Consider the following 21,542-nt stretch of genomic DNA (forward strand, 5'->3'; position numbering starts at 1 on the left):
GCACAGTACTCTCAATAGCTGTTGGCCATCCGTCCCGTCAATCAAAGGCGTGCCCCGCCCCACACGCGACAGATCCTCCTCGCTAGCCCCGGGGATTTTGAATTACGCGCTCGCTTTCTATTGGCCGCGTTGACGTCAGGGCGGATGCGGATTGGTTGGACCGGGGCGTGGGGAAGAGGGCGCGCGGTCACGTGATCGGGAATTGCCGCTGGTGATTTGGGGAGAGAAAAATAACGTAAATTGAACAAAATTATGCCACATCTTTTAACTTTTTTACGGGTTTGTCTGATTCTGGTGGTTTCGCGTCTGTCTAAAAGGGTCCGCAGCCCGGAGCCCGAGCGGACGGTTGGAGAAGGCACCCAGCCAGGGGTCACGTGATGGATGATGGCGGCGTCGCCTGACATGGCGGCGAGTGGTTAGCGGGCGGACTGTACGCGCAAGTGTTTCTTCGTCTTAGCGCAGCTGTGAGTAACTGAAGCCTCGTTCTCTCCCCTTCTGTCACTGAATTGTATCTAAATCCACCAAAAAACCGAACGGCGGGGAGCTAGCGTGAGTCTGAGGTAAAATTCCGGGTCAAAAAAACCGTTTAAAAAAAATAACTAGCCTCTCTTGACGTTAAAGTGAGGCGCCGCTCGGTCGGTTGGTAATTTTTTATTCGCTTACTGTGCGGGTGGCTCTCGGACTTGGGCAGAGACTATTATTTTCCAGTTTCTCTTATTTATGTCATTCACTTAGAGACAAAAGAGGGAAATGGATGATTTTTAGGGCAATACTCGGCGTGAGGCGGCTGGGCCTGGTTCTATTGGAGCTCCAGCCTCCGTGTGTGTATGTGTGTGGGAGGAGGAGGGGGTGTCATGGTTTATTTTATTTCAGTTTCTCTTTCTCCCTTTCTCGATTGTTTTAAGTCTCGGGTTTCGGCCACGCTTGCCTCTAACCACCATTACACAGCTATAAAACAACCCGGAAGTTTGCTGTCTATACTGAGCACGTGTTATAAGCAGAAGGTTAAGATTTCACTCTTCCTACATTATCTTTTCCCCCTCCCCCTCTCCTTTTGTATTTATTCTCTCTTCCCCCCGCCCCCCCCCTTTCCAATGGACCTGATTTCTACTTTGTTTTCCCCTTCTGGGGCAGGCTCGTGTTCAATGGTTTAACCGTCCTGAGAATGTCTGGCTTTGTATAAACGGCCAGGGTTCCAAAATTGGGCGGCGAGGGCTGTAAACAAAATTGTCCCGAGCCCCACCGAGGGTTTGGGTGCTGCTGAGTCTTCCCTCAGGAAGGGGAAGGAGTATCTGGATGGGGAACCACCAATGTTGGTGCTTTGCTGATGTGTGTTTTAATTAAATGCAAGGATCTTTCTTTCCCCCGCGCCCCATGTCTTCGTTCCCTCAAAGCCAACGTAGTGATGTTGACACGTTTCAGTTTACTGTTTTACAGGACAGCATGTGAGCTAACCTTTTAATTTCCATTGTATCCAATTCATCCCGATGGCAAGGAAAAAATGAACGCGGTTTAGTATGTTGTCTCATGACTTTTTAAAGCAAAAACTTGTATATGGGAAATGGAACGAAGGTGGTGTGGGAAAGAGTTTGAAGGTTTTCATTGACACTTTGGGGTTGTTTGCTCTTGACCATATTGTGAATTCCTCCTAGTTTTGTGCTCTTGATTGGTTTGAAAGAAAAGTACCATATGTGAGGATTTTACTGAAAACTCCTAGCCTTTTAATTGGGTGGGGAAGAGGTCTGCAAACTGATCTTTTTGCTGAGCATGTGGACAAAATGTTTTTCTTAATTCATAATTTTCAAGGAGTCCACGCCATCTATGGACAATTGGGGCATTGGGTTAAGCTTATTTAACTGCTCGGAGTGTTTATGATTGTAAATATTTTATTTATTTATTTATTTATTTAGAGATACAGCACTGAAACAGGCCCTTCGGCCCACCGAGTCTGTGCCGACCATCAACCACCCATTTATACTCATCCTACACTTATCCCATATTCCTACCATATCCCCACCTGTCCCTATATTTCCCTACCACCTACCTATACTAGGGGCAATTTACAATGGCCAATTTACCTATCAACCTGCAAGTCTTTGGTGGTGGGAGGAAACCGGAGCACCCGGCGAAAACCCACGCAGACACAGGGAGAACTTGCAAACTCCGCACAGGCAGTACCCAGAATTGAACCCGGGTCGCTGGAGCTGTGAGGCTGCGGTGCTAACCACAGCGCCACTGTGCCGCCCAAATATCTGGACAGGTTTTAGTTATGCCATGTTTAAATCCTTGAATATCTCTGGTGTAGATTTTTTTCTCCAGCATTCCTTTTGACGAGCTCTGTAGATTTTTAGATTGGTCATTCAGTGGTTTTAAAACAGTGGCTGTATACAAGTTTTACATACAAGAAAGTTAACACCACCTAGTATGATCAGCTTCATTATTTTGTTAGTTTGGCTGTCTGGAGGGCAATGGTTTTTGTCCCATGGACAAGATTGACAATCCTATATTTCCCATCCTTAATTGATCTGTGGGTATTGAGTTAGCCACGTAGTATGAGACTGGTGTCACATGTAGGCTGGATGAGGTAGTCTGTTTCTTTAGGTCCCAGTTGGGTTTTTCTGACAATCTGGTCATTTCATGGTCATTTAAAAAAAAAATCACAACTTTTGCTATAGTGAGATTTGAAGTCACGAGCTTTGGGTTGCCAGGCCACCAACCATTACTGTGCTGCACCCACTAATGGTTTTTGATATTGGTTCAGTTTGTCATTTTCTCCCTCCCTTCCAAAGTAAAAAGCTCCAAAGTAAATTTTAATAATACCACAATAGAAATAGGTTGTATTCTGGATGAAGCAGTTCAGTTCAACTATGCTCATCAGAAACGGCCTTTCCCCTCTCTTCACAGTTGTAATCCTAGATTAACTTTATTTGGATGTATTTTATTGAAAGTAATTTAGTTTAAAGGAAATTGTCTTGGCTCACTTCATAACTTCTCTTTAAGTTAAAGAAGCATTTCTAATTAAATCTTAAAAGCAATGCAGCAGATTCAATTTGAACTGCAGTGTCACGTGGCATTTTAGTTCTTAAACTCTGCTGTCATCGGCACCTCTTCTGTCCAGTTGTGGATTGATGACTTACTCATCTGTATTTAGTGTACCAATCTGAGGTTGAGCTCAATATTTTGGGAAACTGACATTTCGTTGCAAGTTGGTTGAGTTTGACAGCAAGCTATCACGAAGTTAAAACTAAATGACACACATTGCATGTGGACGTTGTAGCAGTCATTAATGGGCAGGGAACTGCATGGTGTTTAGTTTATATCGAAGTTGTATTGAAGTGCAGGCATGGACTGGGTGGCCGCCAGACAGACAAGGAGGACAAGGCAGGTAGTGCCGGAGTCCCGGAGGGCATCCCACTTTCTAGCCGGAATTCAGTTCTGAGTACTGATGGGAGAGATGGTTTCTCTGGAGAGTGCAGCAAGAGTCATGACCAGAGTGCCATGGGTGGCTCAGCTGTGCAGGGAGGGAGAAAAGACAGGAGAGCAACAGTGGTAGGAGATTCTATAGTTAGGGGAACAGACAGTCGTTTCTGTGGTTGCAGGTGTGATTCCAGAATGGTGTTGGCTCCCTGGTACAAGGGTCATGGATATCACCTAGCAGCTAGAGAGCATTCTGGACGGCGAAGGTGCACAGCAAGAGGTCGTGGTTCACATTGGTACCAACGATATAGGTAGAAAAAGGGATGAGATCCTGCAGGTTGAGTTTAGGGAGTTAGGAAAAAGATTAGCATGCAGGACCTCAAAAGCAGTAATCCTCGGATTACTCTCAAGGCCACGTGCCAGTGAGTATAGAAACAGAAAATAGGAGCAGGAGTAGGCCATTCAGCCCTTCGAGCCTGCTCCGCCATTCATTATGATCGTGGCTGATTATCCATTTCAGTAACCTGTTCCCACTTTTGCCCCACATCCTTTGATCCCTTTTGCTCCAAGAGCTATATCTAACTCCTTCTTGAAAACATACAATGTTTTGGCCTCATCTGCTTTCTGTGGTAGCGAATTCCACAGGCTCACTACTCTCTGGCTAAAGTAATTTCTCCTCATCTCAGTCCTGAAAGGTTTACCCCGTATCCTTAAACTATGACCCCTGGTTCTGGACTCCCCCACCATCGAGACCATCCTTCCTGCATTTACCCTGTCAAGTCCTGTTAGAATTTTATAGGTTTCTATGAGATCCCCTCTCATTCTTCTGCACTCCAGTGAATATAATCCTAACCGATTCAATCTCTCATCATATGTTAGTCCCGCCATCCCAGGAATCAGTCTGGTAAACTTTCGCTGCACTCCTTCCATAGCAAGAACATCCTTCCTCAGATAAGGAGACCAAAACTGCACACACTACTCCAGGTGTGGCCTCACCAAGGCCCTGTCCTGTAATCGAATCCTCTCGCTATGAAGGCCAACGTACCATTTGCCTTTTTACCGCCTGTTGGACCTGCATGCTTACCTTCAGCGACTGGTGTATGAGAACACCCAGGTCTCGTTGCATATTCCCCTCTCTCTTTATAGCCATTCAGATAATGTGCCTTCCTGTTTTTGCTACCAAAGTGGATAAGCTCACATTTATCCACATTATACTGCATCTGCCATGCATTTGCCCACTCACTCAACTTGTCCAAATCACCCTGAAGCCCCTCTGCATCCTCCTCACAACTCACCCTCCCACCCAGTTTTGTGTCATCTGCAAATTTGGAGATATTACATTTAGTTCCCTCATCTAAATCATTAATATATATTGTGAATAGCTTGGGTTCTAGCACCGATCCCTGTGGTACCCCACTAGTCACTGCCTGCCATTCGGAAAAATTTCCTGTCTGCCAACCAATTTTCTATCCATCACAGTACGCTACCCCTAATCCCATGTGCTTTAATTTTACATGCTAACCTCTTATGTGGGACTTTGTTGAAAGCCTTCTGAAAGTCCAATTAAACCACGTCCACTGGCTCCCCCTCATCAACTCTACCAGTTACATCCTCAAAGAATTCTAGTAGATTTGTCAAGCATGATTTCCCTTTCATAAATCCATGCTGACTCTGTCCGATTCTACCACTGTTCTCCAAGTGCTCTGCTATAAATTCTTTGATAATGGGCTCTAGAATTTTTCCCACAACCGACGCCAGGCTGACTGGTCTATAATTCCCTGCTTTCTCTCTACCTCCTTTTTTAAATAGTGGGGTTACATTAGCTACCCTCCAATCTGTAGGAACTGTTCCAGAGTCTATAGAATCTTGGAAGATGACTACCAATGCATCCACTATTTCTTGGGCCACGTCAGGCCCTGGGGATTTATCGGCCTTCAATCCCATCAATTTCCCCAACACCATTTCTCTGCTAATACTGATATCCTTCAGTTCCTCCCTCTTGCTAAACCCTGTGTTCCCCCAAATTTCTGCTATGATATTTGTGTCCTCCTTTGTGAAGACAGAGCCAAAGTATGCATTTAGTTGGTCAGCCACTTCTTTGTTCCCCATAATAAATTCCCCTGTTTCTGACTGTAAGGGACCTACATTTGTCTTCACCAATCTTTTTCTCTTCATATATCTATAGAAACTTTTACGGTCAATTTTTATGTTCCCTGCAAGCTTACTCTCGTACTCTATTTTCCCCTTCTTAATCCCTTGTTCCTCCTTTTGTTGAATTCTAAACTGCTCCTAATCCTCAGGTCTGTTGTTTTTTCTGGCGAATTTGTATGCCTCTTCCTTGGATCTAATGCTATCTCTAATTTCCCTTGTAAGCCATGGTTTGGCTACCTTTCCCATTTTACTTTTGCGTCAGACGTGAATAAACAATTGTTGCAGTTCATCCATGCGCTCTTTGAATGTTTGCCATTGCCTATCCACCGTCATCCCTTTAAGTAGCATTTCCCAATCCGTCATAGCCAACTCGCGCCTCATACCTTCTTAGTTTCCTTTATTAAGATTCAGGACCCTAGTCTCAGAATCAACTACGTCACTCTCCATCTTGATGAAGAATTCTATCATATTATGGTGGCTCATCCCCAGGGGGTTTCGCACAACTAGATTGTCAATTATTCCTCTCTCATTACGCAATACCCAGTCTAGGATGACCTGTTCTCTAGTTGGTTTCTCAACGTACTGGTCCAGGAAACCATCCCGTATACACTCCATGAATTCCTCCTCTACGGTATTGTGACTAATTTGGTTTGCCCAATCTATATGCAGATTAAAGTCGTTCATAATTACAGATGTTCCTTTATCGCATGCATCTCTAATTTCCTGTTTAATGCCATTCCCAACATCACTACGACAGTTTGGGGGTCTAGATACAACCCCCACGAACATTTTTTTCAGCTCTACCCATACAGATTCCACATCGTCAGAGCTAATATCCTTCCTCACTATTGCATTAATTTCTTCTTTAACCAGCAATGCAACTCCACCGCCTTTTACTTTTCGTCTGTCCTTCCTAAATACTGAATACCCCTGGAATGTTCATTTCCCATCCCTGGTCACCTTGCAGCCATGTCTCTGTAATGCTGACTATATCATACCCGTTTACATCTATTTGCACAATTAATTCATCCACTTTATTGCGAATGCTCCGCACGTTAAGGCATAGAGCCTTAAGACTTGTCTTTTTAATATTGCCTGTCCCCTTCCCACTATTTTTTACTGTGGCCCTGTTTGATTCTGGTCCTTGATTTCTCTATCACTTTTCTCATTCCCCTTACTGTCTTCTGTTCTTGTCCTTGACCCCCCCCCCCCCCCCCCCCCCTCTTCTGACTGCTTGCAAAGGTTCCCATCCCCCTGCCATTTTAGTTTAAACCCTCCCCAACCACTCTCGCAAATACTCCCCCAAGGACATCAGTCCCGGGACCTGCCCAGGTGTAACCTGCCCTATAGAAATAAGAGAATACACCGGATGAATGTGTGGCTGAAGAGATGGTGCAGGAGGGAGGGCTTCAGATATCTGGGGCATTGGGACCAGTTCTGGGGAAGGTGGGATCTGTACAAGCCGGACGGGACTGGGACGAATATCCTTGCAGGAAGGTTTGCTGGTGCTGTTGGGGATATTGTAAACTAGATTGACAGGGGGATGGGAACCTGAGGACAGTTTCAGATAGGACAACTTCAGGGAATGGGAGGCAGAAAATTTGCGAGTGACTGAAAGACAGAAGAAGCAAAGGTTAAAAAGTGTGTAGCACAGGAATTTGGCAGTGTTAAAAGATTTTTATTTAAATGCAAGGAGTATAGCAAAGCTGTAAATGGATTCAGCAGAACTGCTAATTTTTTTTTGGAGAATATGGGGTTAAGAACTGAAAAGAAATAAGCTTGTTGAAGCAAATGTTCTTCTACTTTTCTTGGATTTCACTAATGTTCTTCATTGAGATTCTATTGCTTTGCCTGAGCTGGTTGATTGTGGGTGTGGGGCTTGATTCCTGCTGATTGGTGCAGGGTTTTGTTTGAGGGTATAATTTTTTCTGTGCTAGATCTGCTTGAGTAGATGATCAACCTGCTTTTGGACCTCCACTAATGTGCTTAATGCAGCTGTGAAGAGAGCCTAGAATATTCTGCTTTTTCCATTTTCCCATTGCTCTACGGGTTAGATCACAAATCCATGAAGCAACCGAAAGTTGTTGCAGGGGAGTTAATTGAAATCTCCAAACCTTAACTTTCATCTTGGGTACAAACCACCACTCCTGTGACAATGCAGTAGAAGTAAAGTGAATACGGAGTATGAAATAGAAACTACTGTTCTTACCAGTTTCACTTTTGCTTTGTCTAATTAGTAAATGCCATTTTTTTGGGAGGGCCTACTGTAGTGGAAGCTTTCTTGAAAAAAGAACACCAACACATTCTGCTGTTAACCTACAGATGACCGACCCAGGCCAAGATCTTCTTCTTGCAGCTTTGAGCGAAAGTGGAATTAGCCCTAATGACCTCTTCGATGCAGATCCACTTGACACTGGCTTGACGTCGTCTCTGCCATCTAGTGGCATACAGCAGGTAAAAATGGCTTTCTGTAATTTATTTGCTATCTGCATTGATTTTCGTTAACATTTTTCTTTCTTTATTATGCGCGTGAACTTGTGCAATCAGCTGTAATTTTAAATTGTAACTTTACCAAGAGTTCTTACTTTCATTGAATGGAAGAGGAAGCTGGGGATTGAGGTAGAACCATAGAAAAATTACGACACAGAAAGAGGCTATTCAGCCCATCGTGTCTGTCAGCTGAAAAAACAAGCCGCCCATTCTCATCCCATCTTCCAGCATCTGACTTGCCAAAGACTTGTGGGTTGATAGGTAAATTGGCCATTGTAAAAAAAAAAAATTGTCCCTAGTGTAGGTAGCTGGTAGGAGAATTGATGGAAGGTGGGGATGTGAGAAGGAAAAAATGGGATTAATGTAGGATTAGTATAAATGGGTGGTTGATGGTGGGCGTGGACTCGTTGGACCGAAGGGACTGTTTCGGTGCTGTATCTCTCTATGACCTGGTCCTTTGCCTTTCAGGTTACAGCACTTCAGGTGCATGTCCAGGTACTTATTAAATGAGTTGAGGGTTTCTGCCTCCACCACCAATCTGGGCAGCGAATTCCAGACATCCACCACCCTCTGAGTGAAAAACGGTTTTCCTCCTGTCCCCTCGAATCCTTCTACCAATCACCTTAAAAGTGTGCCCCCTGGTAATTGACCTCTCCGCTGAAGGAAACAGGTCCTTCCTGTCTACTCTATCTAGTCCCCTCATAATTTTGTACACCTCAATTAAGTCACTCCCTCAGTCTCCTCTGTTCTGAGTAAAACAACCCTAGCCTATCCAATCTTTCCTCATAGCTGCAATTTTCCAGCCCTGGCAACATTCTTGTAAATCTCTGTACTCTCTCCAGAGCAATTATGCCCTTCCTGTAATGTGACCAAAACTCTCTGCAATACTCCAGCTGTGTCCGAACCACCATTTTATACAGTTCCAGCATTACATCCCTGCTTTTGTATTCTATACCTCGGTCAATAAAGGAAAGCATTCCATATGCCTTCTTCGCCACTTGGTCAACTTGTCCTGCCACCTTCAGGGACCTGTAGACATTCACTTCAAGGTCTCTCACTTCCTCTACCTCTTTCAATATCTTCCTGTTTATTGTGTATTCCCTTGCTTTGTTTGCCCTCCCCAAATGCATTACCTCACACTTCTCTGGATTGCGTGGAAAAGTGGCGAATGCAATTCAATCAACCAAACCATTGGTATCATTCTGGAATCTACAGCTATTCTCTTCACTGTCAACTACATGGCCAATTATTGTGTCATCTGCAAATTTCCCAATCATGCCTCCCACATTTAAATCCACATCGTTAATATATACCGCAAACAGCAAGCGACCCAACACTGAGCCCTGTGGAATGCCACTGGAAACCGCTTTCTATTCGCAAAAACATCTGTCTACTGTTGTCCTTTGTTTCCTGTCACTGAGCCAATTTTGGATCCAACTCGCCACATTCCCCTGTATCCCATGGGCTTTTATTATTCTGACCAGTCTGCCACGTGGGACCTTGTCAAATGCCTTACTAAAATTCATGTGGATAACATCCATTGCACTACCCTTATCAATCCTCCTTGTTACTTCCTCAAAAAAATTCATCTAGGTTGGTAAGACACAACATTCTCTTAACAAATCCATGCTGACTATCCCTGATTAATCCGTGCCTTCCTAAGTGACAGTTTATCCTATCTCTCAATTGATTCTAGTCATTTGCCCACCACTGAGGTCAGACTGACCAGCCTATAATTATTTGGCCTATCCCTCGCACGAAAGGCCTGCTCAGGTCTGATGTAGGGTGCAGTTCTGATGTAGGGTCACTGACCTGAAACATTAACTCTGCTTCTCTGTGCACAAATGCTGCCAGACCTGCTGAGTATTTCCAGCATTTCTTGTTTTTATTTCAGATTTCCAGCATCTGCAGTATTTTGCTTTTATTTAATTATATAGCGCTTTTTATGCAGAAAAAGTACTTGTGTTGTGCTGCAGGAGGTCTGTGGAATTATAATACTGGTAGGATGGGGGTCTCAGAAGGAAAAAGTTTGAGAACCCCTGCAATAATTGATTCCAAGTTGAAATTGTTTCCAAATTATCATTTTGGGAGATAGGATGTAGGCAAGATTTAGCGAAGGCAAGCTAAGCAATATTCTAAGTCATCGTTAGTAAGTTTTGAAAACCTTGTTTTTAGAAGCTGTGAAGACTTTTCCCAACGTTTTCCCTTTGGGAGAAGGTCGATCCAGACTTAAATCATAGAATCATTGCAGTGCAGAAGGAGGCCATTTGGCCCATCGTGTTCGTGCTTGGATCTCTAAACGCAACTCACCTAGTCCCACTCTCCTGCCTTTTCGCCATAGCCCTGAAAATGTTTTCTTGTTTGAAGGCCTTGATTGAATTTGCCTCTACCACACTCTCAGGCAGTGCATTCCAGATCCTAACTGCTCGCTACGTAAAAACATTTTTCCTCATGTCACCATTGCTTCTTTTGCTAATCACCTTAAATTGGTGTTCTCTTGTTCTGGATCCTTTGACCAATGGGAACAATTTCTCCTCGTCTGCTTTGTCCAGATCTCTCATGATTTTGAACACCTCTATCAAATCTCCTCTTAATCTTCTCTTCTCCAACCTATCCCCATAACTGAAGATACTCAGCCCTGGAACCATTCTTGTGAAGATTTTTTGCACACACTCTAATGCCTTAACGCCCTTCCGAAAGTGTGGTGCCCAGAAATGGGCTCAATACTTCAGCTGAGGCCAAGCCAGTATTTTATACAGGTTTATCATAACTTCCTTGTTTTTGTACTGTATGCTCCTATTTATAAAGCCAAGGATTGGTATGCTTTATTAGCCACTTTCTCAACCTGCCATGCAACCTTCAATGAATCATGCACATATACCCTCAGGTCACAGAATTGTTACAGCACAGAAGGTGGCCATTTGGCCCATCGTGTCTGTACCAGCTCTCCAAATGAAAAATTCACCTACTGCCATTCCCACAGCTTATCCCCCGTAACCTTGCACATTCTTCCTTTTCACATACCGTGTCATTCCCTTTTGAATGCATCGGTTGAACCTGCCCGCACCACATACTTGGTGCATTCCAGACCTTAACCATTCGCTGCATGAAAACGTTTTCTGTTATGTCGCTTTTGCTTCTTTTGCCAATTACTTGAAATCTTGCCCTTGTGTTCTCGATCTTTTCGGGAACAATTTCTCCCTGTCTACTCTGTCCAGATCCCTCATAATCTTGAATACCTCTATTAAATCTCCTCTAACCCTTCCCTCCTCCAAGGAAAATAATCCCAGCTTCTCCAATCTATCTTCATAACACAATTTCCTCATCCCTGGTACCATTCTCGTGAATCTTTTCTGCACTCTCTCCAAAATCTTCCCATCTTTCCTAAAGTGTGGCACCCAGTACTGGACGCAATACACTAGTTGAGGCTGAACTAATGCCTTATACAAGTTCAACATAACTGCCTTGCTCTTGTACTCTATGGCCCTTATTAATAAAACCTAGGGTACTGACTGTTTTATTAACCACTCTCAACTTGTCCTGTCCCCTTCAATGACTTATGCACATATACACCCAGGTCCCTATGCTCCTCTTCCCCCTTTAGAATTGTACCCTTTATTTTATATTGTCTCCATGTTCTTCCTACCTAAGTGAATCACTTCACACTTCTCCGCATTGATCTTCCTCTGCCCCTTGTCTGCCCATTCCACCAACTTATCCTCTGTCCTTTTCAGATTCTACAGTGTCTTCCTCACTGTTCCCAAAGTTTTTATTGCATCCACAAATTTTGAAATGTGCCTTGGTTTAAGTCTTTAATATATATCAGGAAGAACAAGAGTCCCAGCACTGACCCCTGGGGAACACCACTACAAAGCTTCCTCCAGCCCAAAAAAACGTCCATTAATCATTACTCTGTTTCCTGTCACACAGCCAATTTCGTGTCCCTGTTGCTACTGTCCCATTTATTCCTTGAGCTCGAACTTTGCTCACAATTCAGTTGTGCGGCACTGTATTAAATGCCTTTTGGAAGTCCACGTATGCCACATCAGCTACATTACCCTCATCAACCCTCCCTGTAACCTCTTAACTCCATCAAATTAGTTAAACACTATTTTCCCTTGACAAATCCGTGCTGGCTTTCCTTAATTAACCTGCATTTGTCCATGTGACTCTTAATTTTGTCCCAAATTATTATTTCTAGAAGTTTCACCACCACTGAAGTTAAACTGGCTGGCTTGTAGTTTCTGGGCTTATCTTGACACCCTTTTTTAATGAGGGTGTAACTTTTGCAATTCTCCAGTCCTGTGGCACCATCCCCGAATCTAAGGAAGACTGGACATTTATGGCCAGTGCCTCGCAATTTCCACTCTTCCCTTGGATGCATCTCATCGGCTTTATCAACAGCCTATCTAATAGCACCTCATTAATTTTAAATTTTAAATCCTTCGAGAGCATTAATTACCTCTTTTCATACTCTCTCTTTGCATCTCTTATTTGCTTTTTCACTTCTCCTCTGAACCTATATTCAGCCTGGTCATGAGCACACCTTTTCTTAATCTCTATCTCTTCTTTCATCCAGCGAGCTCGGGATATGTTTGCCCTACCTTTCCCCTTCAAAGGACTGCACTTGGACTGTACCCAAACTATCTCGTCTTTGAAGGTAGCTCGTTGTTTAGGTACTGTTTTTCCTACCAACTTTTGATTTCAATTTATTTGATCCAGATCCTTTCTTAGCCCATTGAACTTGGCTTTCCCCCAGTTAATTAAAGGGGAAAAGTTTAGGGGGGATATGCGTGGAAAGTTCTTTACACAGAGGGCGGTGGGTGCCTGGAACGCATTGCCAGCGGAGGTGGTAGACGTGGGCACTTTAGCGTCTTTTAAGATGTATCTAGACAGATACATGAATGGGCAGGAAGTAAAGAGATACAGACCCTTAGAAAATAGGCGACAGATTTAGATAGAGGATTTGGATCGGCGTAGGCTTGGAGGGCCGAAGGGCCTGTTCCTGTGCTGTAATTTTCTTTGTTCTTTGTTCTTTTTGTAATTATTCTTCTTCTAGATTTGTTTTTTGCCCTTCTCCAAAGCCAGCCTAAACCTTGTGATACAATGATCACTCCCCTAAATGTTCCCCAACTGATAATTGACCCACTTGGCCCACCTCATTCCCAACAACCAGGTCCAGCAGTGCCTCCCTTCTCATGGGACTAGAAACATAGGGCTGCAGAAAATTTTCCTGAACACACTCTAGGAACTCTTGCCCCTCTCTGCCCTTCACACTACTACTATCCCAGTCTATATTCAGATTATTAAAGTTCCCATTCTAACTATATATTTCTTGCACTTCTCTGTAATTTCCTTGCAAATTTGTTCCTCTACATCCTTCCCATGACTTGGTGGCCTACAGATGAGACCAAGTAATGTAATTGCACTCTTTTTTTTTTTTGTTCCTTGGTTCTAGGCAAAAAGAATCTGACCTTGAACCCTCCGGGATATCCTCCCTCTCCAGCACTGTAATGCTGCTGTCCTTAATCAATACTGCCACTCCTCCCCATTTTCTTCCTTTCCTATCTTTCCTGAGCACCTTGTAGCCAGGAATATTTAACACCCAGTCCTGCCCTTTGAGCCTGAGCCAGGTCTCTGTTATAGCCACAGCATAATATTTCCACATGTCAATCTGTGCCTGTAATTCACCAATCTTATTAACCACACTCCGTGCTTGTGTATTAATCCTGATTTAGACTTTACTTCTTCCCTTACTCTGCCTTCACCTAATAACTACTGACTGTTCCCTATGCTCCTGTTATCTATCTCTCCCGATGTTCTGTGCACCTTAGTAGTACTGTCTAACACTCTCCCCTTATACACCTTATCTCTTTTCTCCTTCTATATGCCGGTGCCCATCCCCCTGTCCATTTAGTTTAAACCTTCCCCATCCACACGTGAACCTCCTCGTGAACAGTGGTCCCAGTCCTGTTGAGATGGAACCTGTCCCTTTTTAATAGGTGCCTCCTGCCCCAGAACCTGTCCCAATGCCCCAAGAATTTGAAGCCCGCCCTCCCTCCTGCACCATGCTTCAAGCCACACATTGATCCACCCTATCTTCCTATTTCTATTTTGGCGAGCAGGTGGCACTGGGAGTAATCCTGAGATCACGACATGCAAGGTTCTAGTCTTTAACTTCCTAGCTCCTGAAAATCTGACCATAGGACCTCAATACCTGCCCTTGCTGTATCGTTGGTACCAACATGCACCACAACTCCTGGCTTACTCCCACCGCCCCCCGGCCTGCAGAATAGTGTGCAGCCTTTTCATGATGTCCTTTACCCTGGCCCCAGGGAGGCCAGGCACGATGTGGAACTCAGGATAACTGTTACAGAAATGCCTATCTGTCCCTCTGACTATGAAATCATCTGTAACATGTATTTCTGTACTCAGTTTCTCCCTCCTATACAGTCCCGTGACCATTGGAACCATAGTTTGGACTGCACTCTTTCAAGGTTTCATCACTCTCGACAGTCTCCAAAGCTGATTACCTGTTTGAGAGTGGCATGCACTCCGAAGGCTCCTGCACTTCCTACTCTTCCAGCTGGCCAACCACCTACTATCTTGAATTTTCACTGCCTGTGGGGTGGCTACCTTCTGCAATGTATGATCCAGGAAGCTGTTATACTCCAAGATGCTCTGCAGTAATTCCAGCTGCTCCTGAGCTTGAGCTGAAGCAGCTGGAGACACTTGTTACACATGTGGTTGCCCAAAACATGTGAAGTGTCCTGAAATTCCCACATGGCACAGGAATTGCAAGCAATAGGACACAGCTGCCCATCCGTGAACTAAACAAAACCCCTCTATTCCCTTTTCAAACTATCTATTTGGTACCCTATTTAAACAATCAGTTTTAATTAATACCTCTAGTCCTGCTCTGTGATTATGCTCTTATGACGACACTTGCTGTTAGACTACCCTGATTGAATATTTTTAATTTCCCACTTCTTAATTTGAACCAATACCCTCCCTGCTGGTTTTGCATTCTATCTCTTTATGGTAAATTATAAAATCCACCTTAGTTTTTATACCAATGGATCAATCAAGGCTTTTTATTTGACTAATTTAGATTAAATTAAAAGCTTGCCTGTATACTCGCCCTGGCTGGCTTTCCATTTGCCTGCTCTCTCTCTGGATTGTATCAGCACTCTTTGGCTTTTCAATTTTTGATTTGCCTCCAAATCTTCTGCTCCTTCTCTCTGAATCTCAGAGCTTTTGGCTCACTTTTTAAATCCTTTCTTCACATTGCTTATCTCTGGCCTCTGAGGTTTGGCCCTCTGCTCCTACACACCCTTTAGAATTGTATCTTTCATTTTATATGGCCTCTCCTCGTTCTTCCTGCCAAAATGAATCCTCCACATTTTTCTGCATTAAATTTAATCAGCCACTTGTGCATCCATTCCACCAGCCTCTCTATGTCCTCTTGAAGTTTAGCACTATCCTCGTCACAGTTCACAATATTTCCAATTTTTGTGGCATCTGCAAATTTTGAAATTGTGCCCTGTACGCACAAGTCTAGGTCATTAATATAGATCAAGAAAAGCAGGGGTCCGAGCTCTGACCTCTGGGGAACCCCCTATATATACTTTCCTCCAGTCTGAAAAACAACCGTTCACAACCACTCTGCCTTTCCTGTCACTCAGCCAATTTCTTACCAATACTGCTATTGTCCCATTTATTCCATGGGCTGTAACTTTGCTGTCAAGCCTGTAATGTGGCACCATTATCAAATGCCGATTGGAAGTCCATGTACACCTCATCAACCGTCTGTTACCGCAGAGAGGGGAAGAGAGGCTTTGTTCTTTCACAACAAATTATTGATCAGGGTTTAATACTTGAACAGCTGAAGTGCTGAACCCCTATCTTTGAAGGATCTTCTGTTTCATCATGCCTTAGAAGACTGTTAACTTGTGAACTTTCAAAGTGAACTTTGACTGTGGTGAATTGGAAAACTCCATTCGCCAGCAACGTAATCTACACTTTATTTTTTTTTTCTGTTTTTCAGTCAGCTAATTTAAAACCGAGTATATGTATGCAAGTGCGGGAGTTAGATTTTTAAATAAGTTATAAGGTCTTTAGACATTGGTTTATCTTAGTTTTGAAGATTTTAGTTTTTAAAAAAAATAATTTGATATCTAAAGATACCCGGTTTGGTTTGCTTCATTTGGGGGTTACTAGATTGTTCAATTTAGCTGCTTTTTCCGATTTGGAAAGCTTAAAGAAATATGATGTGATCTGTCGAGCGATGGGACTGAATTGACAGTGCTTTGCTCCCACCGTGATCAGAATCATATATTTTGATTGGGGGCTTTGTCCTGAGCGGTAATAACATATTTTAATTGGGGGCTTGCGTCTGGGATCAGAATCAGACGAATCTGGAAGGCTCGTATTTGAAATCATGTTAATTGCTCTCGCGTCTGGGATCATGTCAATTGGAAACTTGATTGTTGGGATGTAAATCTAAAGCCAATTATGAAGAAATAAAAGGAACCAGGTCTCTTGTATAATAAGGTACAGTCTATACCATAGTAATGGCATTAGTGGTTGCAGCAGAGTTTTTGGGAAAGCGGATTGTTTCCCTCAGTGACTTGATAACTTTTAAGCATGAACTAAAATTGGGCTTCAATTTGAAATTAAGTGCCCAAAAAGCAGAGATAATTGACATGATAGTCCAACATCTGGAATTAGAAGTGGAATACGAGGAACAAGAAGGCAGTAGGTCAGAGGGTGATGCATAGTATTGGCTAGGATTCAGTTAGAAATGAAAAACTGGAGGCTGAAAAAGAATTAAGAAAAGTTGAAATTCAGAGAGAAAGTGAAAGAGAAGAGAGGGAACTTAGACTAAAAGAAATGGAATGAAGACAAAGGGGTAGTCTTGACTCCAGGAAAAATTTGGGTCAGGAAGAATCTGAATTCAGCTGAGGACCCAGCAAAAAGTTGTTTAAATTTATACAGGCTCTCCCTAAGTTCGAGGAAAGGGACGTAGAGGCATTTTTCATATCTTTTGAACAAATAGCCAAACAGATGAAATGGCTGAAGGAAAGTTGGACACTGCTTATACAAAACAAGTTGGTAGGCAGAGCTCATGAAGTTTATGCCACGCTTCCTGAAGAGGATTCTGCAGATTGAGATGGCAAAAAAGACTATTCTCGCTGTATATGAGTTAATCCCTGAAGCTTACCATCAGAAGTTTTGGAACTTATGGAGATTGGCTGGGTCATATGTAGAATTTGAGGGTGAAGCAAATTAATTTTGACTGTTGGATATGGGCAGTAAAGGTAGAAACCACATATGAGAACCTTCGAGAGTTGATTTTCTTCACGTTTAAAAACTCCATTCCTCCAGTTGTGAGAACTCATGTGGATAACCTGAAAGTTTTAAAAGCTAGGCAAGCAACAGAAATTGCTGATGATTTTGAGCTTGTGAATAAGTCAAAACCTTTTGTCCATCACCCCCATAAATCTGGGAAGGATAAAAAGTGGGAGAGTGAAAGGAAAGCAAGTAGCCAGGGACAAGAAGGAACAGCTGGGAATGCCTCAGGATCACCTCAGGTCAGAAAGGAAGGTGCTGAGGGTAGAAGTGAGGTTCGCAAGCCGAAGTGTTATCATTGCCACAAAATGGGTCATCCTCGGTCAGACTGCTGGAAATTGCGAGGTTAACCCATGGGACTTGTTGGGGTACGCAGAGGAAAAGACTCTTGAGAGTATAGCAGATTAGGCTATAGCTTTAACGACAGCTGTAAAACCATATACTAAAACTAAAAGGAGTGTAGAGGTTAAGAATAAAATACCCGGAAGTTATAATGAATTTTTGTCAAAGGGGAAAGTAACTCCATATCCTGTAAGTGAGGCAGCAAAACCTATCATCATACTCGGGGATACAGGAGCAACCCAAACACTCTTGCTGGGGAAAGATGTAATGTTTCCACCAGAGAGCGCCTTGAACGCTAAAGCTTTAGTTAATGGAATTGGCAGGGAGTATATACCCATACCTTTATATAAAGTACGCCCAGCGAGTGACTTAATATCTGGGGTAGTAACTGTAGGAGTTGTTCACATTTTGCCAGTAGAGGGAATTGATTTACTCTAGGAAATGATTTGGCTGGATCAAAAGTATCAGTTTCTCCTATAATTACAGAGGAACCAAGTGAAATTAAGGAAACTGAGCAATTACAGGAACAAGTTCCGGAATATTTTCTGCGTGTGTAGACACCCGAGCAATAGCTAAACAGGATCCATTATCGGAGGTAAAAAGGGCACCACAGATAGCCAAGTATCTGAAACCTTATTCAAGGATTTAGATAATCCAAATGAGATGTTTAACATGTCATCTATCATTGCAGCATAGCAAGCTGATCAAGAGATCTAACGAATGGCACAGACGGCTCTGACAGAAGCAGAGGCGAAGGTGTTCCGGAAAGCTATTATATGGCAAATGGGGTTTTGAGGAGGAAATAGAGACCGCCTCATAGGCCTGCTGACGAAGACTGGACAGTTGTTGAACAGATAGTGGTACCACCTAAATATCGGCAAAAATTATTAAGGTTAGCACGCGACATTCCTTTTGCAGGATATAGGGAAATTTAGAAAACCAAATCACTCATAAGCCAACATTATTACTGGCCAGGTCTTATAAAGGATGTGAGACAATTTTATAGGACATGTCATGCATGTCAAATGGTGGGAAAACCGCAACCTACCGTAAAACTGGCACCACTAGTTCCCATACCAGTGATTAAGGAACCATTTAGCAGGGTATTAGTGAACTCTGTAGGACCCTTGCCAAAAACAAAAGTGGGACATCAGTACATACTTAGTATCATGTGTATGGCTACTCGATTTCTAGAGGCCATTCCTTTTGAGGACAATTACTGCTAGAATAGTAGTAGAAAAGTTAATCCAATTCTTTACGAGATATGGGTTACCACTTGAAGTTCAATTAGATCAAGGTTCTAATTTCATGTCTAGGATATTTCAAGAAGTCGCGGGCAATTTGGGGATTAGACTGTTGACATCTTCAGCATATCATCCACAGTCACAGGGAGCTTTAGAGAGATTTCACCCAACTCAAAACAATGATTAGAACATACTGTCACGAATATCCTCGTGACTGGGATAAAGGACTAGTCTGTCTTCTATTTGCCACCAGTGACTCACGGAATGAGTCTATAGGCTTCAGTCCTTTTGAATTGGTTTACAGACATGAAGTAAGAGGTCCTCTAAAACCTATAAATGACAGATTCTTGGAACAAAAGAATGAATCTTTGATACTAGATTATGTATCTGTATTCCGGGAAAGGCTCACGAAAGCTTGTGGAGTAGCTCAGGAACACTTTAAAGCATCCCAAGCCAATATGAAAAAATGGGCAGACAAGAATGTAAAAGCCCGTGATTCTCAACCAGGGGATGAAGTATTAGTGTTGTTACTGTTGCAGGGAGAACCATTAAAAGCACGATTCAGTGGCCCATATAGAGTGATCAAAAGAGTGGGTGAGGTAGATTACTTGATTGACACCCCTGATCGCTGGAAGCACTACCGGTTGTGTCGCAGGGAGGAGGATAAACCAGTACAGGTATGTCAGGTAATTGGGACTGTTGAGAAGGAAAAGGATGGTGAGGATGAGGCAGAAGCAGGCCTCGGAAATTCTCATATTGAATCTCCAACTATCAGATTAGCGTATACAGAATGGCTAGGAAAATTAGACCATATGCTTTTGCCATTTAGTGGTAAAACAACATGAAGAGCTAACCAGGCTTTTCACAACATTTGAAAGAGTTTGTAGGGATAAGCTTGGATGTATGAATTTAGCCACACTTGATGTGGGTATAGGGGGAACCGTTTCTTTAAAACAACATCCTTACCTCTTGAGTCCAGACAAACAGGCCCAAATGAAAACACAGGTCCAGTACATGTTGGAAAACAGTTTGATCGAACCTAGTCAAAGTAATTGGAGTTCACCCGTAGTTCTAATACCTAAACCTGACTGGTCAGCCCGATTTTCTATAGATTATAGAAAAGTCAATGCGGTAATAAAGGCAAGCTCCTACCCAATTCCACGTTTAGAAGGCTGTATCGACAGAGTGGGCAGTGCTAAGTTTCTTATCAGGATTGACTTGTTAAAGGGATACTGGAAAGCTCCTTTGACTCCTCGAGCCAAAGAGATATCAGCTTTTCTAACAGCTGACTGTTTTTATCAGTGCCAGGTGATGCCATTCGGGCTAGAAAATGCTCTAGCCACTTTTCAAAGATTAATCAAGCAGGTGGCAACCAGCGTTCCCAACTGAATAGTATATCTCGATGACTTACTAATATATAGTAACACTTGGCAAGAGCAGTTAAACAAGCTAAAAATTCTGTTTAAAAAGTTACAAGCCGTGGACTTAGTGATAAATTTGGAAAAAAGTGAATTCGGAAAGGCAAGAGTAACTTACCTGGGACACATAATGGGGCAAGGACAGGTATTGCCAAAAATGGCAAAGGTACAAGCTTTAATGGAGTTCCCTATCCCTAACTCTAAACGGGCAATAATTAGGTTTTTAAGGATGTGTGGTTTTTACAGGAAATTTGTACGAAACCTTAGTACTGTAGCTGCTGTATTAACCCACTTGCTACAAAAAAAAAGAAAAACTAAGTGGTATGGTCAGATGAATGCCAGGCAGCTTTTGAAAAGCTAAAGGCAATCCTAGCTAATGAATCAGTGTTGGTTGCTCCAAATTTCGCTCAACCCTTTAAATTAGCGATCGATGCTAGCGAACTGGCGGTTGGTTCAGTCCTATTGCAAGCTGACAAAATGGGCATAGAGAAGCCAATAGGGTATTTTTCCGAAAAACTAAATTGTCATCAGAAAAAATATTCCACTGTGGAAAAAGAAACATTGGGAACTTTCCAGCAAGTGAAGGAAGGAGAGCTCTCTGAGACAATTTAAACTGAATGAAGAAAAGCTGTGTTCTTTATCTCTCAAAATCCTACAAAGCTTCAAACTGAATTAATTCCATCAAGAAATAAGAAAAAAAGGCTTTTCTTTCACAACAAATTATTGGTTTGCTGTATTCATCGCTGAGAAAAAATAAGTTTCATACTACAACAGCTGAAGTGCTGAACCCCTATCTCTGAAGCATCCTCTGTTTCATCATGCTTTGGAAGACTGCAAGTGATCTTTAACTGTGCTGTATTGTAAAACTCCATTTGTCAGGAACGTAATCGGCAAAGACTTTTTTCCCCTATTTTTTGGTTAGCTAATTTAAAATAGAGTATATGTATGCAAATGCGGGAGTTAGATTTTTAAATAAGTTATAAGGTCTTTAGATATTGGTTTATGTTAATGTTTAAGATTTTAGTTCTTTAAAATCAATAGTTAATTTGTTTATATCTAAAGATACCTGGTTTGCTTCATTCGAAGGTTACTAGATTGTTCAATTTGGTTGCTTTTTCCTGTTTGGAAA

General features: G+C 42.7%; 1 protein-coding gene across 3 annotated transcripts in view; it reads left to right on the top strand.

Annotated features, from left to right (window-relative positions):
- Window positions 1–170: 170 nt before the first annotated feature.
- sbno1 (strawberry notch homolog 1 (Drosophila)) overlaps window positions 171–21,542 on the top strand; it is a 171,729-nt gene continuing 150,357 nt past the window's right edge. For 2 of the 3 annotated variants that reach the window (XM_068054524.1, XM_068054522.1), the window contains exons 1-2: window positions 171–464; window positions 7,891–8,022. In XM_068054524.1, coding sequence (XP_067910625.1) covers window positions 7,891–8,022 — 132 coding nt within the window. In that variant the 5' untranslated portion in view covers window positions 171–464. Of the gene's footprint in view, window positions 561–7,890; window positions 8,023–21,542 lie in introns of all 3 variants that reach the window. The other variant, XM_068054523.1, reaches the window with a different exon arrangement.

This window comes from Heterodontus francisci, chromosome 23 (genome assembly GCF_036365525.1).
Source record: "Heterodontus francisci isolate sHetFra1 chromosome 23, sHetFra1.hap1, whole genome shotgun sequence".
Classification (NCBI taxonomy): domain Eukaryota; kingdom Metazoa; phylum Chordata; class Chondrichthyes; order Heterodontiformes; family Heterodontidae; genus Heterodontus; species Heterodontus francisci.